General features: G+C 33.3%; 1 protein-coding gene and 1 non-coding gene across 2 annotated transcripts; both read right to left on the bottom strand.

The window, feature by feature from the left end:
• Nucleotides 1–814: 814 nt before the first annotated feature.
• On the bottom strand, nt 815–887 carry Trnav-aac. Its single transcript has one exon. It is a non-coding gene; the product is annotated as a tRNA-Val (tRNA).
• A 1,288-nt stretch (nt 888–2,175) lies between these two features.
• On the bottom strand, nt 2,176–18,251 carry LOC119837131 (beta-alanine transporter-like). Its single transcript, XM_038362642.1, has 12 exons — nt 17,624–18,251; nt 11,970–12,154; nt 10,325–10,376; nt 9,086–9,196; nt 8,595–8,698; nt 7,928–8,121; nt 6,368–6,488; nt 5,984–6,119; nt 5,341–5,887; nt 4,967–5,098; nt 3,819–4,000; nt 2,176–2,898 (listed from the first exon to the last, which is right to left on the bottom strand). The coding sequence occupies exons 1-12, from the start codon at nt 17,753–17,755 to the stop codon at nt 2,713–2,715; spliced, it is 2,082 nt and encodes a 693-aa protein (XP_038218570.1). The 5' UTR covers nt 17,756–18,251; the 3' UTR covers nt 2,176–2,712.
• Nucleotides 18,252–22,151: the final 3,900 nt, after the last annotated feature.

Genomic DNA, 22,151 nt, shown 5'->3' with positions numbered 1-22,151 from the left:
ATGCAGTAGAAATAAATAAATATAATGATGTTCATACCTTTTGAGGAAAGAAGCGACTTATTATGTGCGATAAATATAAAAATAAAGATGATTTCAAACGATTAGTAACTACTGAAGCTGTACCTAAGTACATAAATCTATTTATAGACCAGGTAGGTATAGTCTTCGTAATAAAAATATTAAATTTGAATTACTATTTCAAAATTATGTTTGATATGGCTCTTTTAAAGCTTGAACTACACTAATTATGAGTTTAAGAATTATTAGTTGTTAACTTCAGAGTAAGACGAATAAATTTAAAAGCAGAAATAATTTAAGATATAATTTAGATACAGCGCCCTCTAGAACAAATTTGATGAACCCATGTTAAATCAGTCATTGGTGACGATAAAGTTTGTTTTAGTGTTATGATTCAACAATAGATGGCACTTTTGACATTAAATGTTTCAATATTTATTTGTTTTTTTATCGTGGTTAGTTTTTAATACCCTAAATGCATATACATAATATAAATGATAAGATTTTATTTCTATCTACAAAATATACATACTCGAATAGGTAGTAGGTTATTATAAAATAATCGCGTTTAACTTGCAAATATTAATTTTGTACATTTTTTATTTCATTAACACACAAATAATATTTTTGTTTACTTAAATACAGTCTTTTAACACATAAAATTTTAATAAAAAATGCGTAAAGTTAAAATGATTAAGAACACATAAATGTCAATTTTCTTGAGTTTTCTTTCTAAATTTTTTTAACAGATAATATTAATAAAAAATATGCATAAAGTAAAAATGGTCAAAAAGTATGTTTCCGCCCGGGATCGAACCGGGGACCTTCTGCGTGTTAGGCAGATGTGATAACCGCTACACCACGGAAACCGATACATGCGCTGTTAAAAATAACAATTATTTATTACTTTTTTACATAATACACAATAATAATAGTCTCAAGCTAGAAACTACGATACTTTCTCGATTCGACTCCGTTGCGGAAGATATGACGAAGACATGATGATGACATGATGTATTTAATCCTATTCTACTAATATTATAAATGCGAATTTGTAAGGATGTGCGTGTGTTTTCTGCTCTTTCACGCCAAATCTACTGAACCGATTGCAATGAAATTTGGTACGTAAGTAGCTGCACAACTGAAATAACATATAGGCAATATTTCTGCGGGATACGGACTAACGCGGGCGAAACCGCGGGGCGCAGCTAGTAGTTAATACGCGGAGGCAAACCCAAAAATTTAAAATCCGTTCAGCTCTTTTGTGAAGCGGTCTAACCCGACTTTTTATTACTTAATTTCTGTAATGGTATCGTATATATTTCTAGGAAAGAAACACAAAAAATATACAATTAGAGCTTTATTAAATAAGTACCAAGTTTATTTGTTACAACATTTTTATGATTGAATAGGACGTAATAGTATATTTTCCATAGTTTTATTAGACTACTTACATAGTTTTGAAAATAACAATATTTGAATATCCACGTATAATAATACGATATATGAATAAGTAATGGCACAGATAACATAATAGTAATACAAAGACCTATCAATATATTTATTATTTGTATAATTGTTTTGTACTTTCTTTTCTTTTATTGAAAAATGTAGACATTCCATTCTAAAATACGTAACTTAAGAATAATAATAGTTTTTATCGTTCCATAGAATACTATTCTTACAAAGTGAAAAATCTTGACGCCTAACCAAATATACGAAGCAATATTTCTAATCAATAATTTGCTTAAATTATTTAAATTAAATAACTTTGAAATAGGGACAGGAAATTTATAAAATCTTACCTAATAAAATTATTTATTCGGTTATATATAATTTATGAAAAGTATATTTATTCCTAATCAGGAACGCTTATAAATTTAAAAATACATACATTATCATAAAAGATTATGTAAAATTGCTGCTATTTCATTAACCTAGTAAACATATTTTTATTCGACTCTAAAATTAACCTTAACCCATTTTAATAAGGTTCTATACTTATATTCTAAGACTAGATTTAAATTAACATAATAGGTAATATTGAAATACTTTTATAATGATTTTGCCTTTGAAGCCTCTAGTTTACTTGTTCATTTCATATTTTATTTCGTTCAGGCATTTTTTTTCCATTAATCTAATTATATTACATATGTTTATATTAAATAATGGTTTGACTTGTGAATTTTTAACTATTATATTTATTATAGTAAATTGAGACGCCATTTTATTTTTTTGTGTATTGGGGATTAGTAGAGATTAAAATTTGAAATTAGAGTTTAAAAGTGAAGTTTGTGTGGTTGTCACCCTTCTTCCACGACCGACTTGAAGAAAGGCTTTCATAATGCATCTCCTAAGCTGGCAATCCTACAGAAAGTTTAAAATTATCAGGATTGGGTATAACTTAGTTCATATTACTTTTGATGAGAACCTTTTCAAATAGAGTGATTCAATCAGTGTGATCAAATCAGTGGCGTAGTTATCATAGGGCCAGGTGGTGCAGTGCACCATGGCTTCGGAGCTCAGGGGGCCCTCCAACCTCACCTTTGAAAGAGGGGAGGAAAGCGGAAAGAGGGGAGGAGGGCCCGATTCTTTCCCTATGCACCAGGGCCCTTGTCCCCCTAGCTACGCCACTGCATCAAATCATACCTGCCAGGGCGGGTTGTTAATTGATTAAACAAAAAACCATTTATTCTAAGATTCATCGTCGCTTGGTGGGACGCAGCTAAATATTTTGAAGTTCCGTCCGAAGAGTTCACCATCGCCCAGTGTTTGAGGTAAAGGTCGATTCAGGGTCTCCGGGAGGAAGAGGGAAGCGAAACCAGCCAGCAGACTTAGCACTCCAATGATGATTAGAGGCAGAGACCTGAAGATGACTGCCTGCGAAAGTAAATGGGACATAAGGTGATTTATAAAAGTTACGTTTATAACGCACTAGATACTAGCCGCTTGTCCTGGTTTTATATAGAATAACAATAATAATTCTTTTCTACCAAAAAACCACTATACTCTTACTCTTACTGGTTTTCTGGGACGTCCCTAGGGAAAAGTAGAGGGGCACCAGTTCAGTTTCTAAAATGTGACAATTTCAAGATTCACGCCAAACAGTTGAAACAGTTCAGTTGATTTTTTTGTCATCGTTGTCAATAGAGCTGGTGGATTGCCTGATGGTAAGCGCTAACCCTAGTCATGAACTTCTGCAATAATATTTCCGACATTACATTGATAGACATAAAGAAAAGATTAACGAGAAAGGAAGGGTAAGGACATAGGCCTCCGTCTTCACCAAATTGAGAACCTCTTTTTAAGACGTCGGTTAAAAAATAAATAAATATATCATGGTTTTTCGAAAGAATCTCTTCTGCGTAATTAATAGATAATAATATAATGCGAACATGCTTTGCTTTGATGCGTACAGTTTGATAAAATTGATTATTCTTTATCAATTATCAATGACCAGTCACAAGACGTTGCTTGTTTTACTCAAATACCTGATTGACTAGATAAACTTTGATGAAAACAATTTTGTACATATGCTAGCAAGCAAACCAAATGCACAACACGCCACGATTTTGTATGTAACTGAGTATTGAAGTGGAAAAAACCCGTCAAACGCGAGTCGGACTCGCGATAACGGTTGCTTATCCTCGATTTTTAATATCGCTGTAATAGCGGCTATAGAAATACATCATTTTTCATGAAACAGCTTGATGATGGACGGACGTACAGACAGACGGATAGGAAAATTCATGATAAATTAGCCCATGTTTAAAATGTATAGAAAAATATATCCCACTTACCAAATAGACAATATATGGGCAGGCAAGTAGGCCAATACCAGATATGAATGAAGCAGCGCCCATGGCCTGCGCTCGCAGCACTGTCGGCAGCAACTCCCCGATCTGCACGTAGAATACTGCGAAAGACGCAGCTGCTGATAATCTTCCCAGCATCGCGAGGGACACCGTTATCCAGGGCCATTCTGAAATATATTAAAGTCAAGTTGACAAAATGGTTGAAAATTTGTTAATCATAAATCCTACTATCCTATCCTACTAATATTATAAATGCGAAAGTTTGTAAGTATGTGTGTGTGTATTGCTCTTTCACGCAAAAACTACTGAACCGATTGCCATGAAATTTGGTACATAGACAGCTGGACAACTGGAATAACATAAAGGCTACTTTTTATATCGATATTCCTACGGGATACGGACTTACGCGGGTGAAACCGCGGAGCGCAGCTAGTAATTAATGACCTGAATAAAATAAATGTAGTGTTCCGATACTTCGTATTGTGTCATGTATGACCTTTAAAAATTATTGTAGTAATTAGAAAACCTAATTTATATTTGCGTAGGAATAGGTATATACTGACTGACCTATGGAACTTCGTCTGTTTAAAAAAATTGCAGCTAATATCGTGATATTATTAACGCCTTCCAGGATGTATTTACTGTCCGGGCCAAAAATATATTTTTCTATTCGAATCAGTTATTGAGATTAGCATTCAAACAAACAATTAATTTCTTCAGCTTTATAGTATTTGAATAGATGCAATGAATCGTTTAATTTTTATTTATTTACTAGCGGTCCGCCCGGCTTCGCCCGTAGTTCCTATATAGCCTAAAGCCTTCCTCAATAAATGGGCTATCTAACACTGAAATAATTTTTCAAATCGGGCCCGTAGTTCCTGAGATTAGCGCGTTCAAACAAATAAACAAACTCTTCAGTTTTATAATATTAGTATAGAGTTTAACGCGTGGCAGGCAATCAAGCAGGCCCGTCTGATGAAAAGTAACGCCTGCCTCCCAAACACACTCGCGATTTTACGGGCACCGCGAATGTGTTGCCAGCCTTTGAGAAAATGATATGCCTTTTTCTTGACGGTATCCCCGTTCAATGTCAGGAACACCGAAGATGGATGTATAATTGATGGATGTAATACCTTCAGATACTAAAGCGCAGCAAAGGCAAGCAAATCCACCGATGGTCATAAAACTGAAGAATACCCAACGCCGGCCATATCTTTCTATACATCGCCAAGCTATAAAGTATGAGGGTAATTCAACTGCACCACCTGTAATAAGGAATTTTTATTTCTATAATCGAGTTCATTATGTCTTGGTTAAGGTTATGAAGTGACTTTTATGACTTAAACATTAATATTGTTTGCATTAAAATTTCTAAAGATCATGCTAGCATAATGACTGTATGCATATATACATTTTTTTAAAATAACTGATAACAATTTAAAATTAAATTCACCAATCATAATTACGTACTTTCTTAGGTTTGATAAAGCTTACAAAAGATACTCACCAATGAAAAATGCCAAATAATCATTGACTCCCAAATTGGGTGTATTATAACTTAAACTATTATATGCTATTCCCAAAGATACCCAATTGAACGTTAATATAAAGAACTTTTTCCTTATATTCGGATATCTGAAAACATCCATAGGTGATGCTTCACAATCACCCTCTGAATTTTGATCATCTATTATTTTACTAGCTAAAATATCTTCATCATCTTCGTGACTCAAAAGTCTATTAACTATTTGTATTGATTTCCTTCTTAGGGTACTCATTGGTACTTTTAATGTCTGTTCCTGATTTATGTCTCTATTTGATTCATACATTTGAGATTCATTTACTCTTACATTACTCAAGTCCTCTTTATCGTTTACGTCGTTATTTAGGTTTAATATTATATGAGCTTCATTATCTTCACTTGCATCAGTTACTTTGATAAAATCAGGCTTAAATGTAATCATGTTGCTTATTCGTCTATCACTATTAACTGTATTACCATTTGGAACGATTAATAAACGGTCTTCTTGCATTTCTTCGTCTTTCACTTTTTTCTGTAAGTTATAAATGTATAGCGTAATCTGTAGTTTCATATTTTATATATATTTTTTATTCTTTGTCAGTCCAAATATGGAATAACAATTACTTACATGAAGTGTTATAAGAAAACCACGTGGCAATGAAATGCCATTTTTCTTTGCAATATTTATGAATACTCTTTCTGCATCCGCTATTCTGCCTCTTCCAACTAACCACCTAGGAGATTCTGGTAATATCCAAAAATATCTGGAACGTTTGAAAAAAACAAATATTTTATTAACAACATAGCAACCAGTGACTTATATGAATTGAAATGAAATGAAAAGAAAAAATGAAATGAAATTCTTTATTGCTTATAAAAGAAGAAAGAAAAACTGAACTATATTAAATAAGCAAAAGGCCAGGCAAACTTATAATAAAAAAAAGCGTATGTAGCTGTTCGCTAAAAAGATTTAAATAAGGATTTTAGTGAAGAATTGAATGAATCAAATTACCCATATAACAACACAAATGGTAAACTTGTAGCCAAAGATAGATGGAACCAGTCTCGAATTGCATATGCCACAGCAGCCAATAAGCACATGCCGGTTGCAAACAGCATTCCTACTACAATACCTGGAATATTTGAAAATTTAGCAATACAATTTTATAATTTACAATATACTCTGGAAGAGTACAGTTATCTTGTTTTGAAAATAAAATATATACTATTAGATATTTTGTACGTGGTAGTCGAGCACGCTTCGGCACGGATTGGGCTAGCTCGCAACGGGGAAGTGCCACACCCCTACAGAAGACCGGCGTGAAAAAGCATTCTGCTGTGTTTCGTTCGGTGAGTGGGGGCCATATACTTTTCCTTACCCTTCCCAGTACTTTCCTTTATTCCTCTCGACAATCCTTTCTTAATTTCTTCCCAATTTAAAGTCGGCAAGCCATTTGTAGAGGCCTCAGGTCTGCAATTGACCTTATGCCTCTCCAAATGTTCATGGGCGGTGGTAGCAATTACCATCAGGCGTCCCACCAGCTCCATTTCCGGCTGTGACATAAAAAAAATCTAAACCAAAATTAAATTCAAGCGGAGATTATTTTAAGCCAAATTGAATTTTGCGCCAGGAAGACAGTAATTAAGGATCCCAACTAATATTATAAATGCGAAAGTTAATCTGTCTGAGTCTTCTTCAAGCCTAAAGTACTGAACCGTTGTGGTTCAAATTATGTACAAATGTTAGATAGCCGAGAAAGGACATCGGATAGTTTTTGGGAATTTCGGAAATTTCGGTATACTGGATACACAGGAATGAAAACATAAAAAAAACTGCTAGTAAAAGCCCGGGGCTGTCTATCTTTTTCTTTTCATAGCCACGACCGGAGAGCTAATATTTTATTGCTTAATTTTTAATATCGCATGTCTAGGTTTTGATTGCATAACATAATTTATTACAACTAACTTAGTCGCTTAATCTTGACCTTTCATTGTTACAGAAAAAACGATCATAATATACGTCGAAATATTAAAAATCACTGTATTAATATTCCTCATAAATACATAATTATGAAGTCATCGCTTCGTTTCTTTTTAACACACTTTTATTCGCTATATCGTTTGTTTGTATGTAACCGACTTCTTTAGACTAGATACTCATCCACTCTAAAAAGACAGAACGAGAAAGACAACTAAAGACATTACATTAATTTCATTAGCGTATCTTATTCTCCTTAGTAAATATGAAATAATTTCTTTACGTATACTATGTATAAGAGCAAGTGAGACAATATGCTTGATTATTTCCCTATACCGTGTTTTTTAGTCTTGTTTTCACTATATTTTTTAGTAGCTGCGCCCCGCAGTTTCACCCGCGTAAGTCCGTATCCCGTAGGAATATCGGGATAAAAAGTAGCCTTTATGTTATTCCAGTTGTCCAGCCGTCTACATACCAAATTTCATTGCAATCGGTTCAGTAGTTTTTGCGTGAAAGAGCAACAAACGCACACACATCCTCTCAAACTTTCGCAATTATGATATTAGTCAGATTAATAATAATCAAATATCTTACCGGCATTCGTCCTTTTAGCTGGTGGCATCAATTCTAAAGCCAAAATGAATGGTAACTGATATAACGCTGGAAAAAACAGCCCACAAAGTATTCTTAGACCGCTGTATATCCAGTAGTTTCCCGAGAATGATGTTGCTATGGAAATGGGAACTTCTAGAAAGATCATGAGCAAGATGGTTGGGCGACGGCCATATCTAAAAGAGATGCAAAATTAGAAGAGTGTTATCTCATCTGAGTAGAGACTATAATATTATGAAAGATACATATTTTTAATTAATATGATCCATTAAATTTTTTTGGTTGTATTATTCGACATAACTCTCGGTTTGATTACTAACTGCGCCCCGCGGTTTTACCCGCGTAATTCCGTATCCCGTAGGAATATCGGGATTAAAAGTTGCCTAAATGTTAGTCCAGTTGTCCAACTATCTACGTACCTAATTTCATTGCAATCGGTTCAGTAGTTTTTGCGTGAAAGAGCAACAAACATACACACATCCTTACAAACTTTCGCATTTATAATATTAGTAGGATAGTAGGATTGTTATCATTTGTAGAATTGAACCTCCCTTCCCAACGTTAGCGATATTTGATTTAGAATTTAAATAGTTATTTATGACAAACAAAGGTTTTGTCAAACATAATATAATAGTTATATAATTGATACCTGTCAGACATCCAGCCAAAAAACAGATTTCCAAATATGGAACCAACCCAAAACAACGAGTTGCTTGTCCTTGGTAACCAGTCTTTGTCGCATACCAGGAGATACTGAAAATCATTAGTAAATTGATATTTATTAAATTCCCTTTTCTAAAATTTTTGTGCAGAAATTATTACTTCTATGCGTGTGTCTATGGCTAAACTCCTAACTGTTGAAGCAATTTTAATACATTTTTGTGTGTCCAGGTGGATTCAGAATGCTTAAGACTTAGATAAACAATTTGAACGCGAAAATATCCGCGGGAAAAGCCCTATTATATACTTGCTTTATAATATCATATGTTATTGTAATTTAATTTTAATTTTAGTTGGAGGTAAGAGTCAAAAACCCTTAAAAAAACTTATCATTGCTGACTCAGTTTATATTATCTGCAGTTTTTGTAATACCCACAAGTTTCAAAATTTACCCGTGTTTCAAATATACTGATATATTACCTCAGTAACTAAGGTCCTTTTATATAATTCTGAACTGAAAGTCCAGCCATGGCGACATGGTTTCGGCTCTTCACTTCGTACAGATAATATCGCTTCTTTGATTATTGATACCTGAAATGAGAAAGTAGTAATGATTTATTACTTTAATCTTTATCTATATAATATCCGCTTGTCCCGGCTCCGCTCGAGTTGACCCGCGATAAAAACAACATAAATAGCATAAAATATAGCACGCTAACGCGCATTTTATTGCTTAAAAATTTTTTAAATCGGTTGAGTAGATCCAGAGATTACAACGTCATAAAGGAGTTAAAAAATTAAAACAGAAAATGCTAGTCTTTACTCTTCTCAAAGTTAAATATACTTTGTTTTATGTAAAAAACTGGCAACCCCAGATACATCGTTGCTTTCGTCTAGTGTATTGCAAATTTGACAAATTTACATACTACACTCTCGTCCCGTCTCCGCGCGGATATCAAGATTCCTGTTTTATCCCAAGGGATCATTTAATCGGGATAAAAAGTATCCTATCACCCAAGTCAGCTCATACCCTGCATATATACCAAATTTCGTCAAAATCCGTTCAGAAGTTTCAGCGTGACGGACAAACATTCAAACAAACAAACTTTCACATTTATCTTATACCTTTAAACGAGCAATTCTTGTATATATATATATATATATATATATATATATATATATATATAATTGGGATCTCGGAATCGGCTCCAACGATTTTCATGAAATTTAGTATATAGGGGTTTTCGAGGGCGATAAATCGATCTAGCTAGGAATTTTTTTTAGAAAATGTCATATTCGTGTTTTATTCGTGTTTTTTTTCCCTGACATCTATTGGTGAATAGTAATACTATTTTGCTTCGTAGACAGCTGGACAACTGAAATAATGTCACATTCGTGTTTTATTCGTGTTTTTTTTCCTGACATCTATTGGTGAATAATAATACTATTCGCTTCGTAGATAGCTGGACAACTGAAATAACACAGGCACTTTTTATACCGATATTCCTACGGGATACGGACTTACGCGGTTTCAACCGCGGGTCACAGCTAGTAATATTAATGTGATCGCAATACATGTAGTGAAACAGTGACGTTATATATACCACATATGTAAGAAATATCTAAATAAATTAACAATTGCAGTCCCTCTATTTTTTAAAGCCATTATCAAAGAGAAGAATAAGAAGAAGAGAATTAAAAGAGAATTCAAAAGATTACCGGTATTGTTTCAGGTTTTTCTTTGTAATGCGTCGTGTTTGATGGCTTTGATCTGAAACACGAAATAACGTATTTTCAATATTATTATATATTTTTACGTGTAGGAAAGCGCTTGTCTATTATCTCGCCTGCTGGGAAGCGTAGATTTAGTCTTAGATAAAATAAAATATATTTATTAGCAGGGACAAATATTAAAAATTGTCAATAATTCTCTGCCTCAGAACTAGGTTATTACCTGTATCTCAGAAGACAGTGCCTTCCCTTTAAACTCATATATATAATATTTGTAATTTCATTTTAAATTTAATGTTTAATAATAAAAAAAAAATAATAATAATTAGTATGATGTAGCGCGGTTTCTTAATGAATCTGTTCACTTCACCCTTGAAGACCCCCCTTTGTCTTCGTCGGGGATCACAGACCGCGGAAGAATGTTCCAGTACCTTGCAATTCGACCGCCTCCTTGGTACAGTGGTTAACGCGTGAGCGTAGAACCGAGGGGTTCTGGGTTCAATTCGCGGTGGGGACGCACAAAAAAAAATGTCTCGGTCTGGCAGGACACAGAAGGCTGATCACCTACTTGTCGCTAAAGAAAATCGATCAGTGAAACGGATGTACATCATCTGCCCCATACCCCACTAGGGGACACGAGACTTCACTATATATATACTGTATATATATAAGAGTGATTTAGTAGTAAATTTGACTCCATAACATAAAATATGTAAAGGTAATGGACAGATATGTCTATCAAACTCAAGCCCGGGCTGAAATTTGGTATGCAGATAGCCACTATGATATGGGCCTGCGTTAAGATTTTGAAAAATTCTACTACCAGGAACATAATGGGTGGATGTTTGACCACGTGGGCGAAGCTGCAGGCAACACCTAGACTAAGATAAAGTCATTGGTCAGTTCTTAAATCGTAATTAAAAATTAAAAAGACTCAAATGTTCATTGAATAATTATGCAATAATATACCATGATTTGCCTCACTTAAACTGGCTCGATACGACGTACAGAATTCTTACAAATTATATTGTTGTGTCAAATCGAAAGTGTGTTAAACTCAAAATATGAGAAGTAGTTAAGTAGTTATATTGCAGTTAGTAGTTTATCATTAGACACAAATGTAGGGCAAAGACCCGCAGGTTTCCTTGGAAAACGGCCAGATAAACAAATCAAAATTCATCACGCGTTAACGCCGACTTCCAATGCAAATAGTGTTTAAGAAAACTATTTAAAAGGCATTTAAATCACGTACATTTTACATGTAAACTTGACCAACTTAACAAAAACTGGTTCTGTGTTGTGGTTGTGTCTTTTTGCGTATTATTTAAATGGTATTGTTTCTAGAATCAATCGATGTATGTTCGTTTGTTGTTGAAGAAATAGTAGCTAATAGGTAATTAGGCCATATAATATCATATAATGTACTATATTTGAATCAGGAAGAATTTTTTTTTATTGTTACAGTTCCATATGTATAGAATATTTTTATAATTTTATACATTACTCAATGCGTTTCTCATAGGATAAGTAATAAACAGACGTCAATTTTCAAAACTCTTTTTAATTGTTAATAAATCTACATTTTATTTGCAAAATATCTACATATTAAGCGGTTAGCACCAATAAAACATACCTGTCAATAAGTCTATGAAGAACTGTATAGAACTCTTCCGAATCGACGTTATACGCTGAACAGGTTTCATACACGCCATGTTTGCCTGGTACCGTCAGGTTGCGGTAGAGCTGGTCTTCTAGGTTCAGGACCTTAAGTTCAGGAGGAGGTGCACACCAGTGTTCTGGAGATGCGTTTGTGAACACCTGGAAGTTATTTGATAATTTATTTTGTATATAGTATTTACGAGTATCATTATACCACCCATGAACTGCTTGGAGTATTCATGATTTCGGTTTATTGGATATATCTTCATTTGGATGAGGAAAATAGCTGTTAAAAATTATTATATAATCTGTTACTCATCCCGGGGCTTCAAATTGTCAATCGCCAAAAACTGTTTAGCAGTTTGACGACTTTTTGTATTATTTTTAAATAATTAAAAATTATTAAAAAAGTTGCCTATGAGCAAATCCTTTCATTTGTTACCTAATTCCATATTCGAATCAGTCGTCTGAAAGAGTAACATACAATCATCTACATATTCATTCAAACTTTCGCGGTAATTTCACGTATAATTCGGGATCTTCTGATAGTGTTTCATGGAATCATAAAGAACGAGAAATGTAAATAAAAAAAAATTCAATAATTAAAACACTACATTTATAATAATCAAAGAAAACATTAATCTAAATATACTGATTTCTTAGAAAAACAACTCTTTCAAACGAGACATTAAATTTGGCATTAGCTGTGTAATCTTGTACGCGCTGTCAAAACAAAGTGTAAGATGTATTTATGCGTGCGTTTGTTGTGTTGCAGATAAACTGAGCCATTGAGATCAATTATTAAATCCTTTAAATATTATAAATGCGAAAGTTTGTATGGATGTGTGTGCGTTTATTGCTCTTTCACGCAAAAAGTACTGAACCGATTGCAATGAAATTTGGTACATAAACAGCTGGACAACTGGAATAACATATAGGCAACTTTTTATCCCGATATTCCTACGGGATACGGACTTACGCGGGTGAAACCGCGGGGCAGCTAGTTATTAAATGAGTCTATATCGTCCTAGGATCGAATAGTGGCATATACAGAATTAAAACTTTACCGACGCTCTGCGGTCACCATGTCAGACATTATTCTATCTTATAATTGTCCTAGAATCGCGAAATTTCTTTCTCAAAATCGGTATCTGCAATCCAGAATACTGAAAACAAAACTCAGTAATACCATGACCATAATTGAAAATTAAAATAGTAATACATGAAAAGGATTTGTTATAAACATATAAATTTATTAATTTATACAAGTCCAAATACTAAAGGGTGCCTGACTATTATCAAAGCACAACCTAAACCACTAGACGGACGAAGTTGGCATGCAGATAGATGTTATGACGTAGGCATTCGCAAAGAAAAGATTTTTCTAAATTCTGCCCCCAAGGGGAAAAAATAGGGGATGAATGTTTGTACCATGAAAATTTATTACCATCGCGCGGGTGAAGTTGCGGGCAACAGTACAGATGCATTCAATAGTATAGAACATTAATATATGAAATTTTTTTTGAAGCAGTGGTGGCTCAGTGGTGAGAACCTCGGACTTCAAAATTGATAAGTCGGGGTTCGAGACCGGGCGAGCGTGCAGGAAATAAATTGATTTTTCAATTTATCTGCGCATGGGGATAACATCACCACTGCTTAAAAGACGGTGAAGGAAAACATCGTGAGGAAACCGGCATGTCCAAGAATCAAAAGTTCGACGACATGTGACATCTGCCAACCCGCATTTGGCCAGCGTGGTGGATTATGGCCTGAACCCTTATAGGAGGCCTGTGTCCCAGCAGTGGGAACATATATGGGCTGATGATGATATGAAATTTAATATTTAGTGTATTTATTCGTTTATGGTCCCGCATGACAGGTATTGCCATTGCAGTGCGTGCATTGCGGGATCCAATGAATTCACGTTCGTATCTTAACTTTTAACTTAAAGAACCTTCGACAAGTGTGTGTTCTTTGTGATTTTTATGTTTATCTTAAAGTAATAAAGACATTTAAACTTTTTTCTTTTTTTTAGTATAGAACATTAACAATTTTATTGTTTCATGCGAAACTGTTTTCATTTTCAAAAGATCTAGCGACTAATAAATATATAATGCACATACAAAAATGACAAATTAGTGATATAAAAATAACTTTTGTTGTTATGCTAATAAAAAAGAGCAGTAAAGATAAACATCTATTTGTACCACGCATCCAAAAAACAAACACGTGGAATGTAGGAAAACACTGTTGACAGATGAAAAACAAAATGATTGACGCCATTTTTTTCACTTTTAATTAACGGTTATTTATTAGTTCGAAATACAAAGTTCCCGCCTTCTTAATGACTTTCAATTTAAACAGTTATTTATTCATACAGGGAAACATTATTGTTGATATATTTGTGTTTATTTATATTTTTTCGTCTATCCATCTTCCTTCTGGCTTCTGGCAGAATAAACAGCGTCATGGGTCAATTGAGTTATGGCATATAAAGCTAAGCCTAGACCTTTTCACAGCCATAACTTATCGATTGTAATGAATTTTACATATAATGTATAAAATTATCGTGTCACAGTTTTCGTTGCCATACTCCTCCGAAACGGATTGATCGATTTTGATGAAATTTTTTGTGCTTATCCGGTATCTATGAGAATCGGCCAACATCTATCCTTTCATACCCCTAAATGATAAGAGCAAGGCAGAACAACGTTTGCCGGGTGCAGCTAGTTATTATATAAAAACAAAGAGAAGGTAGGATACAATTCCCCTTTAGTTAACCTAGATAGTTAGACTAGGTACTTGTTTATAATGTAAATATTCTAATTTATATTTTTCACGGATTTAAACATCAAAGACCGGCGAGAAGATATCCTTGGCTTTGTGGGTGAACGGAGTAAACCGATTTTGATGTTTTTTGTTAATTTGAAAGCTGGTGAAGACATACAAATTGATGGCTGCTTAAATTTTGTTAAATATAATAATTTTATCACAAGCGGTCCACTCCGGCTCTACCCGTGGTACATATATTATAGCTATAAGCCTTCCTCAATAAATGGGCTATCAAACACTGAAAGATTTTTTCAAATCGGACCTGAGATTAGTGCGTTCAAACAAACAAACTCTTCAGCTTTATAATATTAGTATAGATTACAGTATCGAACAAATTTGCGCAGACTCGCTTAATTTAACAACAAGGAAATATTTATCTACCAAAGGATAATAAATAATTTGTCCTTATTTATTATCACTGAACTGGTAGTTCTCAAATTTCCAGAAGTTTCCAGAAGTAATCTTAATATATAAAAATCCAGTCTCATGATGTATGTTCCCAATGAACTCTTCACCAACTGAATCGATTTTGACGAAATATGGCATTTTATGTGTAATTTGCTCCAACTTAAGATATAGGATAGTTTTTATTTCGATTAATTATCCCAATAATTTATAATCTTAGTATTTTTAATTATCACTCAGCCACAGCAACGTGTGGCCGGGTATGCTAATTTATATTATAGTTTTTATTAATTATTATTATTATATCCATCCGATAATAAGTGCAAGAATTTTTGATTTTAATTTATTTTTCTAACGTTAACGTTTATGAAGCTATTCATAAATAGTACGCATGTGTGAGTGCCCTATACTATGATAATTCGAATGCTAATTACATAGTAATTCTCTTACAACATAATTGCGTTCCGTCAATAAGCAAGGGCGTGTGTTATGTAAATAACCATTTTAATACACAAATAGTCGTGTTTACTTTACGGCGCATTTACACACACTTGTATGCGTCTTGATATTCCTGTATACGTGTTAACATGGGGTTTTCGGATGTCTTTTTTATAATTTTTTATTCGTTGGCAGCGCTTGAGCATAATCTCGCATTGCGGTAAGCTTAAATGTAGCCTAAGATGGAAAGCGCTTCCCTAGAAGGTTTCACTGTTTTCTTGAAGACCTCCATATTGTATGTACTCTGTGTCTCTAGATTCAAATAAAGAAATTAATTTGAGTCGAATGTTATCAAAGCGAAGTTGAATGTTTAACAACTATTCGCGTACGCGATTTGGGATTTCACCTTCACGAATGCGAAATTTTATTTATTTATTTATTTATTATATAGAAATACGAGACGAATATCGACAACCAATATATAAATGCATCATGTCTAGAGTGTAAAGTATCCGTTATATATATTTTATAAGAATTCGTGATGTTTAAATGTTTACGATTATAAAGACAAAAGAAAAGATGACAGAGGTTATTTTCTAAACTAGCTACTGCACATTTATGTGATTTTTTTTTTAATTTTTTAGGTTTACTTATTCAACAAACTATATTATTAAAATCTGTATGCAATAAAGAAGACAACTCTCTTATAAAATATAATAATCTACCTATATAATATGCTTGAGCATAAAATTTTATTATTTAAATCTCTGAGTATGAGTATAGTAGGGATGGCATGCTCTGAACGCCATTTTAATTTGGAGTCCTCAAAATTATTAATAACATTCGTAGTGAATTTTCCATAGAGAATTTGCGTGTTTTTATAAATAACTATAGACTAGCCTTAACTTAGGACTATCCTAATTGTTAATTTTGAATAAACTTTATATTAATAGTGTATAAAACCATGTAGCTATCTAATCAATGCTCTATGAAATAGAAAGAAAAAATCCTTGTAACAATATTTATGGCAACACAGTAGATAAAGTATTGAAGGATTGAATCGATCGAAAAGTGAAATAAATAGTCAGAGATGTACAGATAAATAAATTCACTTCACACTTAAGCCGTTGTTATCTTAATCCGGCTGACATTTTGTATGCAGGCAGATAATGTATTGCTGTTAGCTTAGTCTTTTAATCCGTACGGTCAATCGTGTGGGGTAAGGCGATACATAGGAGGAACTAGCCCGAGCTGCATACGCCATGTTGTTAGCAGCTCGGGACACCATTTAGGGCACACTGCTGCGCATGCGCATGTTTGATGTATATGATAAAAAATGATGTGTAATTATGTTGTAAAAATAGTACATACTTCTAGAGCTGTGAGCAACTATCTGCGTCTTCATTATTACGATATAACTGACTATTATTGAGTTGTGATATCCGCGATTATCACAGTTTTTTGGCTTTTACTAGAAAGACGTGTACTACTGTATGCTTCTATATAATTTACTAACTGTTTCCCTGCTCCGCCCGTGTTACAAATGAAGTTGCTTTCTAATTGTAAAAGAATTTTTGAAATCGGTCAAGTGATTATTACGTGAAAACGTTACGAACATACAAAAGTTTCCTCTTTATAATATTAGTGCAGACTCGATATATTTTTTAAATAACTCAGAGGAAAAGTGTAAGGAAAACTGCTTCACAGTCAATTGAAGAAGTTAAAAATACATAAACTGGCTAACCTAGTAAATATTATTTAATGAGGATACCTTAATCACTTATTTATATAACAATTTTCAAAGAGAATTTTTGATGCTTATATGATATATCATTATATTATGTTTAATAATTATAAGTCTGTTATTGCATAGGAAACAACAAAATGATAATGTTAATGACGATGATGAATATGATGATGAACAAGAATTATGATGATAATGAACGTCTTTACCTGTGAGAAAACTAAGAACGACGTGGGTATAGCCGCCAGTCCACAAAGTAGATAGAACAGCAGTATATGCCACCATCCCGACCTGGTGGCCAGTATGGTAGCGTCGTCTAATTCCTTGGTCCAAGACGACATCGTCACCTGACGCTCTGAGTCCGTGTTAAACACATTTTTGTGGCAACCCTATGTGTCAAGTTGATTTGTGCCAACCCTATATTTAAAGGCGCGTGTTCATTTGCTTATAATTTAAGAAACAATTATTTTTGGATAGTTATCAGATTATTTTTAAAACGACACTAAATAAAAATAGCACTTTATTATTTATTTTGATATTCTGTAACCTACTCTATATAAATTTAACACTTTATGTCCTTTTTAATTATTTTATAGATCGCAATGTGTATGTGCATATTTATTTCATTTTAAACTATGATAAATAACAGCACTTAACTACGCGTAATTTCAACTTATCACACCGATTCTGGTTCTCGGTAGCAATTGAATATCACATTAATAGCAAGTCTAGAATAAAAAAAATCACGCGATTTTTGGACGAGTCATCACTGCGATAAAATCGTATATCGTATTGTTCTATGATAAATAACACGTGCACGCTTTACGGCGGTTCATTTGACACTAAATACCAACTCTAATGCGTATTTCACACAAATTGATTAAGGCGCGTTTATACTGTATGGCAATAAATAGGATTTTATCAGCGCGAGCGAAGCGAACTCTATAGTATTTTTATATGCAGTAGTCGAGCAGGCTTCGGCACGAATTTTCGAAACAAGTTTTCGAGAACGAATTTTCGACACGAACGATAGCTCGTTAAGAAAGGATTGATAAGAGGAAGGAGGAAGGAAAATTATGTATGCTATGTCTCGCCAATCTTCTGTGGGGGTACCTTCCCCGGTGCGAGCTGGATAAATCATGCTAAAGCTTCTACACACAAAATTATTATATACTAGCTGCACCCGGCAAACGCTGTTCTGCCTTACTTTGATCATTTAGAGGTATGAAAAATAGATGTTGGCCGATTCTCAGACCTACCCAATATGCTTACCAAATTTCAGAGGAATCGGTCAAGCCGTTTCGGAGGAGTATGGCAACGAAAACTGTGACACGAGAATTTTATATATATAGATTTATAAAAAAAGAAATGGATATATGAAATATTTATTATATTCACATTATTTTTGGACATAATGAAAAATAGTAAGCTTGGCATACATTGGATGTTGGCATCCATCCAAGAATAAATACGGAAATAATTTACTTTGCGGATGACAGCTCATCGCTCAAAATGTGATGGCGTTTTTAAAAGTAAAAGCTCCACATGTAATAATGCTTTATATATTCGCAACTTTCATTTTCATTGAGAAATAAAAAACATCCTAACATATATAAATTTTGTGTCACATTGTACGCGATGGACTCCTTAACTACTCAACCGTTTTTAAATAAATTTGCACGCCATGTGCAGTTTCATCCAACATAAAAGATGGGGTAGTGAATGTTTTTTCAATTACGATAATTGACTACCCAAAACTAAGACTAAATCATTAGAATGTTAAATTTTAAAACCGATAAATACATTTAGATAGAATGAAATATAGGATTAAGGTCAAAGATATAGCGTAAATAAAAATATAATCTTTCTATTACTTTTCAGGTTTTATATGATACAGATCACAGGTAAAATTATTTGAAAATATTCATAGTAGTATTTTCTTGTGTTTGATTTTACACGAGTATTATACATTTAGAAATTAAAAACTTTTTATCTCTGTTATGGTCTCCCCGTGACCACGCTCGCTGTAAAGTGTTCGAATTCGGGTTAATAATATAATGAATAAATAGCGTTTAAAATCCGTTAAAAAGTTTTTAATTTCTAAATATTCATTGTAATTAAAAAATACGAAACAAAATAATTGTTTAAAATCAAAGCTTCTTATATAGTACACACACATTTTAAAAGAAACGCTTGTTTGTTAGTTATCTTGGTAAAATCTATTAATTTTCACCTGAATAATAATTAATTATCTGATAAGTAGATAAAACCATAAAAATAGTGTGCAAAAATGTCTAATAAATTGGTTTATAAGATCGCGTATCGACTAATTCTACCAATACAAGGTAATAAACACTTAATATTATAATTAATGTGAAAGTTTATTTGTTTGCATGTTTGTCTGTCAGGTATGTTGAAACTACTGAACAGATTTTGATGAAATTTGGTATACGGACAGGGTATGAGCTGACATGGATGATAGGATACTTTTTATCCCGATTAAATGCTCCCTGTGGATCAAATAGGAACATCTTGATAGCCGGGCGGAGCCGGGACGAGCGTCTAGTAATATATAATTTACTTAATAAAAAGCTTCACCCGTAGTTCAATACTCCAATATCCAACGGTTGAAATCGGTCCAGTAGTTCCTAAGATTAGTGATTCCAACAAACTGTTCAGCTTTATATTGTAAGTATATAGGTATGCTATTTATGGTAAAATCATGATTCAAAATATATCAGCCTTTTGAAATAAGGTAAAGTTTCTAATTGATAATTTAATTTGATTAATTGATCGGTCGTTCATTTTAATGTCGTATAATGGTAGTATTCATAAAAGTTTAACTGGAAATATAATTGTTAACATAATGTAATATTCCCTTTATTCCTATACTAGCTTTCGAAGTAGTTTAAAAGATGTTGTTATAGTTATAAGGCTTCCTCTTGAATCACTCTATCTATTAAAAAAAGCCCCATCAAAATCCGTTGCGTAGTCTTAAAGATTTATGCATACATAGTTACATAGGGACAGAGAAAGCGACTTTGTTTAATACTATGTAGTGATATCGAATCCCTATAAAATATAAAGAAATCTAAAACTTATTGAGCTAATAAAATACATACAATATAATATTAAAATATCTCAATTTGAGGTCAGTTAATCTATTTTATCTCTGATCTGTTGTTAGATTATTACAAATGAATGCAATCAAAAATATATTTTTAAATTTTACTTGAGATATATTAATACTAATGCATGTATTATCTATTAAGTCGAGTTAATGGATAAAGCAATTATAATATCGTAGCGATAATTTATAAATAAACTTCAATGTGCGCCTATTTCAAAACAACATTATCTTTATACATTATATTTTAATCGAAAAACAGATAATTTATATAATTCAACGGCATGACCAGACTAATTCTGAATCCCTAATCCATTATAGTTTTAAAGTCTTTAAGAAAAGTCGACTGCTGTGGCGGGATCACGGGTGGCTAGAGGCTAGGCGTTGCTACGGTTTGGCAAAAAACGCGGGTTCGAATCCCGCCTCGTGATCAATTTTTTCTATTCTTTCAAAATTTCTCATTTATAAAGCATTTCAATGCTATATAACTACAAATTAAGTCTTTTAGAAGTTTAATATTTATGGTTTAAATTTGGCCTGTATAAATGCAAAATCAAATAACATACAAGCAAATATTTAATGAAATTCTATCATGTTTAACACATGGAATTTCATCAAGAACCGTCGGCTAGAAAATGTCGAATAGCATGTTCTTAAACCAATCTACACTAATATTATAAAGAGGAAAACTTTGTTTGTTTGGTTGTAATGAATAGGCTCAAAAACTACTGGACCGATTTTAAAAATTCTTTCACCATTCGAAAGCTACATTATCCACGAGTAACATAGACTATATATGTACCACGGGCGAAGCCGGGGCGAACAGCTAGTAAAATGTATAAAGGTGCAAACGTTTCAACTAGCGGATGACTATGAAATACGTCGTATATACGAAGAAAAATGTCAACCAGCGGTACGAGCAATAACCTACTACACTACTACTATAGACAATTGTTATTGGTATTTATGGACCCTCATACACATGATGTTTCCTTCCTCCAAGGATTGATATATTTACTACGGCTTCACTTCAAATTACGAAAGGGGACATTGCGTATATTATGTTAAGCTTGGCTATTAAGAAAACTGATTGATTCACTGTTAATATTCGTAGAAATCGTTTTTACCAATAAGATAATGTTATATTTTAGAAAAACAAGAATGGCATTTGCAATCTATTATCTTTTACTGAATAGACCATCAATACAAGACAATTTTTTTTTTATGTCATAGTCGGCAATGGAGCTGGTGGGTCGCCTGATGGTAAGCGCTACCACCCATGAACATTTGGTAAAGTCGATTGTAGACCTTACGCCTCTTCAAATGGATTGCCGACTGCAAATTGAAAAGGGATTAGGAAAGGATTGAAGAGAGGAATAAAGGAAAGGACTGGGATGGGTAAGCAAGAGGATATGAGAGGATAGTATTATAAATTGTCATCACTACATAGTGTAAAACAAAATTTCCACCGTGTGTGTGTATATATACTTAGGTCTTTAAAATTACACAACTGATTTTGATGGGTCTTTTTAATAGATAGAGCGATTCAAGAGGAAGGTTAATATGAATATACAAACATAATTTAAGGCGTGCGAAGCCGCAGTGGGTCG

Source organism: Zerene cesonia, chromosome 26 (genome assembly GCF_012273895.1).
Source record: "Zerene cesonia ecotype Mississippi chromosome 26, Zerene_cesonia_1.1, whole genome shotgun sequence".
Classification (NCBI taxonomy): Eukaryota; Metazoa; Arthropoda; class Insecta; order Lepidoptera; family Pieridae; genus Zerene; species Zerene cesonia.
This window is presented reverse-complemented; position numbering and strand designations above follow the sequence as displayed.